The following is an 11,237-nucleotide window of genomic DNA, read 5'->3' on the forward strand; positions in this document are numbered from 1 at the left end:
ATTATTATGATTATTATTATTATTATTATTATTATTAATGTAGCTGTGATTTGTTGGATGGATGGATGGATGGATGGATGGATGGGTTTATAAGTAGATTAATTAGTTTGTATTTGTGTGTGATACACAACAAGGCTCAGGTACATATATAAAACAGGTTGATGTATTTCTTGGCTCAGGATGTCCTGTTTGGTCCTGCTGGACTTCAGTCTAATCAGGACTTCCTTCAACAGCAGGGAAAGAAATGCTTCACTGTTTCCTGTTATTAAGTGTCCCTGGATGCATCCATCTCCTTTCTGCTCACTGCTCACCATTTATTCTATTCTATTGTATGAATATGGTCTGGGATTCTGGGAATGTATGTGATCAATACATTATGAACATGATCAAACACCCATAAACTACACAAACACAATATACACAGCCCCAGGGGCCCATTCTTTTTAAAGAAGGGGCTCTGATACAAATCAACCAGCAGATGTCGCCTGAATTGAAACGCACATTATTTGCCCGTATGGTTCATTACATCATCTATTCTAGCCTATTAACCAAACATGTTCAGCTGGCTGCCTGGAACAACATCATGCATGCCATGATATAGTTGAGCGTGAAGATGTAGAACATTCTGAAGTTAAAGAGAAGGGGATAAGTTCCATTGACTACAAAATAACTGGGAATTGCTAGATAACCTATATTTAAAGGAAAGTCACATGTTGCCATGATGACACGTGCACTGCCTGCCACTGCCTGGTATAGTGCGAATGTGAAGCTACTATGGTAGGCTACTAGCCTACTGTGGAAATGTTCTTTAGGGCATAGACCAAATACACCCATCCTCTCCTCCAGGCTCCTGCCCATGACAAACTCGATCTCAATATCTTCTCTTCTACAACACGGATCCTCTCGTAGCATAGCTACTTTTATTTGCCAGCCTGCAGTCTGAGCAGGATAGGAGATGAGTTTCGGAAGTTGCGCGCTCCTCCCCGGTCTGACATTGGCGCAACATAGATCCGCTCTGATAGCCATGTTAACAATAACCTGATAAAGTTCTATAGGTGGGCTAATGGAGAAGAAGTCTATCTTTCACTGGACATGTTGTTGGTCTCTCCTCTGGCTGGTCGCCAGCAGTTTTCGAAGGTGTCCTCCGTCGAAAAGGAATCTGATCATCGCCGGGGTTTGTTTCGTCTACCTGTTATTCGTGGTTTCACAAGTTGGATACAGACGGGTTGATAAGTACCGCAGGAGCCGCGGGTTAAATCAGCTGTATCTGAGTATCACCGCAGCTCGGCCAGACCCGCCGACTGGTGGAACTGGGAACGCTGGTAATGACATAACAGTGCCGACATTGCAGTCCAATGTGGTGTATATCACACTAAAGTCGTCTAAGCGTCTCAAGCCGGCTGTTATCCGGGCAACAGTCAAACCTAAACTCAGGAGGAAAGTAAGAAGGAACAAAACAGACAATGACGCCTTTACGCAAAATAAAGGGAACGCTTTGGAGGGGATGGACGGCGCGCAAACGCGGGCGTTCGGATCCAAAACGTCTTGGAAAGAGTCCAGGGACATTGATTACAGATTGTTACATATAATAGATGAGTCGCACATTATAGATGATCAGTCACAAAATGTCGCTAGTTCTATAAGAATGTACAGTCAGAAGACACCGTCGTGGTTCAGCGCAGATGACGTGCGCCTCATGCGCTTCCTCGCCGATGCCAAAGCTTGGCGCATCAAAGAGGTCTCGTATAAGGGCTCTCCGTCTTTGCTGTTGTTTGAAAGCGACGCAGACGTTTCACCGAGCCACCAGAAATACAAAGGTGTTGACAAAGTGTGCCGGGAACAGTGTGGGATTATAAAGAGACCCGTGGACACCAGCGAGGTATTCGCTTTCCACCTGGACCGCGTGCTCGGCCTGAACAGGACCCTGCCAGCTGTGAGCAGGAGGTTCGCTTTGATACACGGTAGGCTTAGCTATACAGTATGACCAAACATCTCATATGATGCAAGCGATTTTATTCACTGCTTATATTAGTCATTTCAATGTGATGGCAATGGCATGCGCCGACCGTGTCTGGTTTGGTTCTAAACTTGAATATTCGAGTTCATCTTCTTAATGTCCTATGGTAGGCATATCTTATAATATAGCATATATTTCAATATTGATTGATTGAGATTGAGTGATTGATTGATTAAAGGTGACACAGGAATTTGATTGACCCCCCCCCCAACAAAACCCCAGAATATATATATATATATATATATATATATATAGGGCGCTCAGGTGGCATAGTGGTAAAGTAGGCCTATGTGCCCACCACACGGAGGCCGGCAGGGAGGGTGTGGGTGATATTTGTTGGGCAGGAGTAGAAGGACAAAGGGCAGGCTCTATGTCCTCCAGGTGCACGCTGGATCCTCAGTGGCAGCTATAGGTGAGCGTGAGCCAGTAGGATACAAAAGCAGTGACAAAGAGACAGAAATCTGTGCGGGTATAGGAATCAATTGGCATAAAGGCTAAATTGGGGAGAGAAGGCGGTAAAAAGCTAAATAATAATAAGAAGAAATGAACACCTCTCTGAACAACGTATAACCCTTCTGTCTTTAGATGGCCAGCCGTGTGCTGTGGTGTCATGGGATCCATCTCTCTACCCAGGAGGCCTCGTGGCAGCCAGGTCAGCAGTGGTTTTAACCTGGAAGGAGTACCAAAGCTCTCTGAAGCAGAGATGTTGGCATAAAAACGTCGTGCCTAAATTGGACTCTGGCTGCTCCAGCATTCACCACTATGAATGGAGCAAAGTGGCTGTGTTTGACTTCTTGCTTCAGGTACAATGCTGAGGACAAAGAAGAAACATTTATCCTCTGCAGTGTTCATTTAATTTGAGAGTACAACAATGTACCCATATGGACCTTAACTGTTAATTTAATTTTGGGCGGGAAGTTGGGAACCCGTTTTGGTGTTAGCATTACGTTTTGCGCTAGCTACTGAAAAATAGCAGATCTACAAGCTCATAGTGCGCCACCGAGTGGCGAGCTACGAGCTTGTAGGTCTGCTATTTTTGAAAAATCGGCTGACGGCTGACATAGAAACATAGCTTTTTCAGAAAGCTGTCAGGATTTAGAAGACATTTTTAGAATCTGATCTCAGGTCAGAATGGGTTAACACAAAGCATGTTACTGTACCCAAAGTAACATGCTCCCAAACATATATACGGCTGTGTTTTTTGTTCCATCGTCATACCGCCAACAGACACCTGCAAATGCAATGTTCATGTTTAGATCTACAACCGCCTGGACCGGAGCTGCTGTGGCTTCAGGCCCCGCCAGGAGGACCTGTGCGTGGAGACGGGCCACCATGCAGAGTGTGTGGACGGAGACCATGACGTGCCACTGGCCAACATCATCCACAGGACTGACGACCCCAGGCACCTGGTCTTCACCAACAACCAGGGCTTCTTTGACCGCAACGAGGACAACCTGGACTTCAGAATCCTGGAGGGAATCAGAGAGTGAGTTGGAAGGGGCGTGTGAAGGTTTAAATGGATACTAGCCCGAAAACACAGTCACCGTACAGACTACAGACACAGTACAGCCGTCGGATTACGTTAGCTCAGCTAACGTAATCTCAGTAAACTATGGTCTAAAACGCTCCTAGCCTTATTCCTAAACTTAACCTCAGTAAAACGGTGCCAAAACCTAACCCTATTCCTAAACGTAACCCCAGTAAAACTATGCCTGACGGCTAGACCTATTTCTAACGTTATTCTCAGTTAAACAAATACGAGAAGAATACAAGAACCAGCGAGTGGTCAGCGGAAAAAAAAGAGACTGATTAATGCCGAAAGCTCTGTGCGTCACAGTGCGTCACTCACAACACAGCAGTGTATTGTGAGCGATGGGCTATTTTCAGCGGTGTGACAGAGTATACATTTAGAATTATGCAATCAGAAACATTATATTGTATAAAGTTCATAACTTCATACATGTTTAATTAAAACAAAATCACACCTGTGTGAACTGAGCGGTGCAACTATACTGTTACTGTACTGTATTGAACTCCTGTACTACTCGTACTGTACTGTACTCAAAAAAAGTATGTACTCATACTGTACTCATACTGTACTGTGCTGTACTAGTATGTACCCATACTGTACTCTGTACAGTACTGTACGAGTATGTACTCATACTGTACTCGTACCGTACTGTACAGTACGAGTATGTACTCATACTGTACAGTTCTGTACTATTATACTGTACTCGTACTCTACTCTACTGTACAGTGCTCTGTATTGTACTATACTGTGCTCTGTACTGTATGTATATGAATTGAATTGCATTTTTATAGCGCTTTTCCAAGTGCTCAAAGCGCTTTACAATGGTTCATTCATTCATACATTGGGAGGTGAAGCGGCGAACAGTCGACGCCAGCGTCCTCACTTCCCACATTCACACACCAATGGTGGCAAGCTCACACCGACCAACTCATTGGAGGCAATGTAGGGTTCAGTGTCTTGCCCAAGGACACTTCCACATGTGGACAGGAGGAGCCGGGATTCGAACCGCCGACCCAGGGATCATTGGACGACCTGCTGTACCTCCTGAGCCACAGCCCCCCAATGTACTGTGCTCTGTACTGTACTTTACTGTACTATGTACTGTATTTTACTGTACTCTGTAGTCTGTACTGTACTCTGTACTGTATTTTACTCTCTGTACTGTACTGTACTGTACTGTAGTCTGTACTGTACTTTACTCTGTACTGTAATGTACACCGTACTGTATTGTACTCTACTGTACTGCACTGTACACTGTACTGTACTATACTGCACATATACTGTACTACTGTAGTTTGTACTGTAGTACTCTGTACTGTACTCGGACGTACAGACAGACACACATAGCTGTTAGTTGGAAGTGGTTAGGCCGTCTGTACTGTACTACTGTGTGCTGTAGTGTACTCTGTACTGTACTACTCTGTACTGTAGTCTGTGCTGTACTACTCTGTATGGTTCACGCGGCCACGCCGCCCAACAGTGTCACCCCAGGTGTCCCAGCGCTACTGCTGTCCGTAGGGCAAACTGACATAGGGACGGACGGACAGACAGACGGACATAGCTGTTAGTAGGAGCAGTTCAGGCACTGCTCAAAAACCCAGAATATAAATATTACATTCAATGTTTTAACTAACAGGCCAGGCACATATCTGATATGTATTTTGTCGGGGAACAAATTAAAGAAAAGTAGTAGTAGTATTTTAAAATGTCACACATTCTATGAAGTCTGTGTAGAAGTAAGTACAACTACAAACCAAAAACCAAAATGAGATTACAGATTAAACAGTACAAAAACAAACAAAAACATTGGCACAACATGACAGTAGGTGACCATCACAGAGCCCCCGTGTGTGAGGTATACTAGCTACTGTATGTGTCTGTCTCTCCATGCCTTGGGGAAATGCTTGACATGTCTTGTGATCAATAAATCAAATCTGTCAGTCGCACCGCAAGGAACCGGGGGGGTGGGGGGGGGGGGGGAAGGCTCCGCTGTGCCTGGCAGGGACAGTTGTCCCATCTCCTCTTACCAGATTTCCTCTGATCTCCGATCACACCGCCCAACCTCATCTGCTGTTCCGAGTTAGTCTGATATCAGGTTTCTTTACACGACCACGTCCACCTGGATGTTATCAGCGAGGGAAAAGCTTTTGAGAGGACATTTTGAAATGTTGACAATAATCAGTGATGTTAATGAGGAATGTCTCGGCGGATATGAGATTAAAAGAATAAGAAAACAAAGACAAAAATGTGATCTCTCAAAGTCATTACAAACCAAAATCGAATCTGATCAATTCAGCTCAAACACGTGTGCCATAATGCCTTGAAGCTCTACCAGAGCATTTATACTCAGCCCATCCTATTGTAGCTTCTCTAACATATTATTTGTTACTGCCTGGCCAAACCCACACACACCCAACACTGCTGCTGCTGCTGCTGCTGCTAGGATAATTGGTTTTGCCACTCCCAATCCCACTGTACTAGGGCTTGCTTTGGATACCTGATAGGCCTACCTGCAGCCATAGCCTCGTAACAGGTCTGAGTGTGTTCAGCTGTCTGTCATTGTATGTTGGTATTGTGTGCTGTATGTACTGTTGTCTGCTTTGTACAGTGCTATGGAAAGCATTCAAAGCATTTCCCTCCCGGGGACAATAAAGTATGACATCTGAACAAATCTCTGAAGGAAAATAAAAAGGAAATCACTAAACACTAATCTAAACCCGGTTTGATTGTCTCTAGTTGAGTAACTAGAGACAATCAAACCGCATTCATCTTTAGGCAGGTCCTTTATATTCGGAAGGTGATATGATTTGAAGCAGATTTTAAAGCAGGAGTAGGTTTATTCACTTTCTCTGCATTGTTCTAGCAACTGCATTGAATTCATAATGTGACAAGACACGGTATTGATCTGGGAACATGAGACACTGATCACATGCTGTCTTTTTCCTCTTTTTGTCTTTCTGTCTCTCACACCTATCTCTGTCCTTTGCACCCTGTCTCATCCTTTTGTAACTTTTCCCCCAATCGCTGTCTCTCTCTCTCTCTCTCTCTCTCTCTCTCTCTCTCTCTCTCTCTCTCTCTCTGGAATAATCTCCCGCTTCCAATCAGATCAATTATTCACATCTTCAAACAACCTGTTCATGCTTCTAATACTGCTTGCTCACATGTTTACCTCTAACTTTGACAGTTTCTAGTACTGTTTCTAGTACTGTTTCCCCCATTATTCACATATATAAACGAGTCGGGGGTCAGGGATGAGGTGGGGGTGGGAGAAAGGGAGCAAGCGAACTGTATGTTATGTTATGTTATGTTGCACCTATGTGTACTTGCACTGCTGTAATGTTGTATGTATAGGACCCCCTCTAAAACGAGATGCTGCATCTCAAGGGGCCATCCTCTCAATCAAATTCGGACAAATTATCTCTCTCCCTCTCCCTCTCTCCAGGTTGCCGGAGCAGGCGGTAGGTGTGTTGAGGACCAGGAAGCTGCGGGAGAGACTCCTCCAGTCTCTGTTCATGGACCAGGTGTATTGGGAGAGTCAGGGAGGGAGGCGGGGCATCGACAAACTCATCGATGTCATAGAGAGGAGGGTCAACGTCCTCCATACCTACATCAACGCACACGGGATCAAAGTCATCCCAATGAACACATGATTAGTTTAATGAGCCCTAAAGGGATAGTTCACCCCCAAAATGACTTTTTTCTATGAATTACTCACCCCATGGAGACTTGAATTCAGTGATATTGTTTTGTCGCATTCCTAAGCCAATGATTTTTCAGTGGTTCCCTATCAAGACACAAAAACTCCTTTGTGTCTCCATAGGGAACATAGGGAACTATTGGCTTAGGAATGCAACAAAAACAAAAAAATATCCATGAGTTCAAGGGTGCGTTCGGAATCGGATATGCGCACCAGGAGCACACTGACATATTAGTTTGTCTTGCACAGTGTGCTCAGTCCACTATATTGAACGCACCCCAACGCACATGGGGTGAGTAATCGATAGAAAAAAAGGGGGTGAGCTATCCCTTTAACAAGGTTAACGAAGGTTAATGGACAAAAGATGGACTTACATGAATAGAATGGAATGCACTAAGTATTAAGTTGGATGTTTCTATGTTGACGACGACTGACTGGAATCCAGATGTTTGTGCAGTGAGTTGTACCTGATAGGAAAAATAAAACACTCAGGTCTAGTGGAGATGTTATACACTGAAAAAAAGAGTTGTATCCTTACATCAAGTCTTAATATATTGCTTGTTTCTCTAAACAGGAGAAGAGATCGTGTCACTTTCCTCAAAACTCTCGGAAACAGGAAAAGTCACTGCGATCAAGATGACTAGTTAAAATAGTTTAATATGATTGAAAGGAAATGGGACGTTACTACACTAGAAGGTCTGAGAGGTCATTTTAACCGTTTTTTTTATTATTTTAAAGTTGATTATCTTTGCCCATGAAGCTTTCAGAAGGTTCCTCTTCCATGAGCATCATCATCCATCACCATTCTATCATCTCAGAAAATCTTGACATCTGAAAGATTTTCTAAATGTGAATTTAAGCACATGCAAATTTAGCTGATTTTACTTCAGACCTTCTAGTGTTTAAGAAGCAAAACTGGATTAAATTACTTTTTTTGATTGTTTGTTTTGCAGTGTTTTGATGTGTTTTTTAATGGATAGTGATTAGTGAGTAAGAGAGATTGTATAAGTGAGGATCTCTTGCTTTCACTTTTACTGTTTACGATTTCCAATGTATTTATTTAATTTTATACTTTCTATTTTTTATGAACATGTTTCAGCATCAGAGGACAAATAAAATGCTTCTTTAATATTATACGACACTGACTGAATACAGTGCCATTGTTTAGATATTGCTTCCAGTAGGACATCGTTAGTGCAGGGATTGTCTGAGTTAATCCATTCATTCATTCATTCAGCACACTAGTTGGGAGGTTATACAGTAGCTATAGTTTGGTGTGTTAAAATGAAAATGTGTCCATAGGGACACACCTTGGCTCAGGAACCGGAGGCTGGTTCAATTCCAGCATGGACCACAGTACAGAGTGAGGACTTGTAGCTGGAGAGGTATACCACTTCACTTCCTGGGCACTGCAGAGGTACCCTTGAGCAAGTCACCATAGTACTGGTCCATGGGCACAGTTAGCCTATGTGTGCATATATGTATTTTATGTAATATTCTTTCGATATAGGTAGTTTATATTACACTTAACTGTATTTGTAATGTTGTAGTGACTTAGTTTATATTACATTGATTGTAAGATAATTAAGGTGTAGCATCAACAGCATTAATGTGTGTATAAGTATAACACAAGATAGATAGAAAAATAATAATTGAATAAATGCAATTATTGATTAGGTCTAACACTCGTGGTCTGACCGATTTGTATATTCTATCAATAAATATAGTGTAAGTACAATGTACAATCTATCACCAGTATAAGCATGAATATTAACCAGTGAATATGAATGAATCAACAGGACTGATATTTGTACATTGTCAGCCGGCCTTCAAAAACAGGGAGTATCTGGATAATGTGTGTGCAGTCTATCAACAGTGAATTTAATTAGCATATATACAATTCAACAATTAATGCATAAAAGAGTCACAACTGTTATCCTTAACAGCTAGGCCTCTGTCGAGGTTCAGTTGTGTACATCCATGTACTCCATGAGCAAGTGCACCAGAGTCAAGCAGGAGTATTTGCACTGATGGACACTTATAGGTGTTCATATTTAATACTAGCACCATTCCCAGTTTTAGTATACGGGTGAAATAGCCACAAAGGTTTTGACCTGGCCATGACCTTGCATCTCATGCCATCTGTTCATCTTCCATCTGACGCACCAGGTGTGTTGTTCACTGAATCCTGCATCTCATGTGTGTACACTACACTGTCAATGTCTTGGAGGAGGTGACGTTTGTACCATGACTTAAGTCATCCGCTATATGCAAAGTTTCAGCCTCTCCATTGACTTTCAGTATAAAATGTAAGTTTTCCCAAAAAAAAAAAAGGTGCCCATTACCTTCCCCAGATCTGCCATGGAACGCTCCTGCCCAATCTAACCTGGGGTGTGGGCGTGCACAAAAGACAGACAGACAGACAGACAGACAGACGCATGAGAGAGAGAGACAACTTCCACCTGATTATATATGCTAGATAACATTATTTACAGGCTCTAGTCGGTACACTGCAGTTCATGTGAAAGCTGAGATGTGTGTTGTGCGTGGTGCTGCTGTGATAAACAGTGTACTCTGCATGGGAGCTGGGATCTACCAGGCTTTAGTGTCTATTTTCTCCTAACTGGAGAGGCAGTTGTCTGTCCTGTTGTTTTAACCCCTCTGGGCCTGCATTAGCTACTGAGAGCTGAACCGTGGCCCCTGGCTGTGTTTGTGTTGGGAAGGCCCCGTCCGTGGAGCTGTACGATGGGGATCACATGCTCTCCTCAAAGTCAAACACGTACAACTATGTGTCACGCACGCATGTCACACTCACACACACACACACACACACACACACACACACACACACACACACACACACACACACACACACGCAACATAGTACAGTAGGTTTACTTCAAATCCACTCATAGTTTAGTTTCAGTCTGGGATGTTTTCCAAATCTCATTTGAAAAGGAATCTGCGTACATAAACCAGGGGGGGGGGGGGGGGGGAGAGAGAGAGAGAGAGAGAGAGAGATTAGTTTCTTAACCCTATGAATGGAATCTCCATGATTCAAAGCAGAAACAGTCAATTATATCTCAATAAACCCGCAGGGATAAGTACAGTAAGTATTTTACTGTCCTGTCATGTACAGCATTTAGGATCCCTGGGAGGATACGCTTGCTTAAGTTGCTTCCAGCATGAAATAAGTTGTGTTACTTCAATTCATACAGCATTGTCGTTGTTACGAAGGCACACATTTCTGGGGGGAAAAATGCAACCTGTCAGTCAGTATTAAGCCATCAGTTGTCATAAAACAAGCAAAACCTATAGCAACCATATTAGACAATTAACCACACTGAGCATACCGGCTGCAGAAACCATTTAGCAGTTTTCTGTCTACGTGTTCCCTCACGTTGGTAATGATATGTTTCTGTCCGTCTGTCTGTCTATAGACTATGTCATTCTCTCTAGCCTTTCACTGTCCTCACTGTGGACTCCTACGGAAATGTAGCTCACTGGTTGGTTCTCAACATCGGGTCTGGGGACTACCAAGGTTCCAAAATGTATACCCTTACATTTGGTTCTGTATTTTTTTTTTTTTTAACCTTTATTTAACCAGTAAAAACACATTGAGACGGAGTCTCTTTTACAAGTGGGAACTGGCCAAGAGGCAGAAACAAAATGACACTACAGCCAATAATACATCCACGACATACATCAAGAAACCTATACAATATATACAACATATCTCGAGAATGGTACACTAACAGTAACCGCGGGCGCAAGAAATTGTGCACAGAGCAAATACACAATGTATATTATAAACAGGAAAAAATGTATATATGGGCCTGTACAAAGGCTAGTACACATGTGCAGGTGTTGGACTGTACATTAAGATGATACTTTTGAAACGTCTATACAAGTATAGTATACAAGCTTCACTCATCAACCAACTAATTGGAAAAAGAGGCACTCCAAAATATCAGATGCAATTTCTCATGTTT

General features: G+C 42.9%; 1 protein-coding gene across 1 annotated transcript; it reads left to right on the forward strand.

Annotated features, from left to right (window-relative positions):
- Positions 1-744: 744 nt before the first annotated feature.
- gask1b (golgi associated kinase 1B) lies at positions 745-8,553 on the forward strand. Its single transcript, XM_083785799.1, has 4 exons — positions 745-1,961; positions 2,603-2,820; positions 3,274-3,503; positions 6,991-8,553. The coding sequence occupies exons 1-4, from the start codon at positions 1,064-1,066 to the stop codon at positions 7,196-7,198; spliced, it is 1,554 nt and encodes a 517-aa protein (XP_083641925.1). The 5' UTR covers positions 745-1,063; the 3' UTR covers positions 7,199-8,553.
- Positions 8,554-11,237: the final 2,684 nt, after the last annotated feature.

The sequence above is a fragment of the Protomyctophum parallelum genome, assembly GCF_964188405.1.
Source record: "Protomyctophum parallelum genome assembly, chromosome: 16".
Taxonomy (NCBI): Eukaryota; Metazoa; Chordata; class Actinopteri; order Myctophiformes; family Myctophidae; genus Protomyctophum; species Protomyctophum parallelum.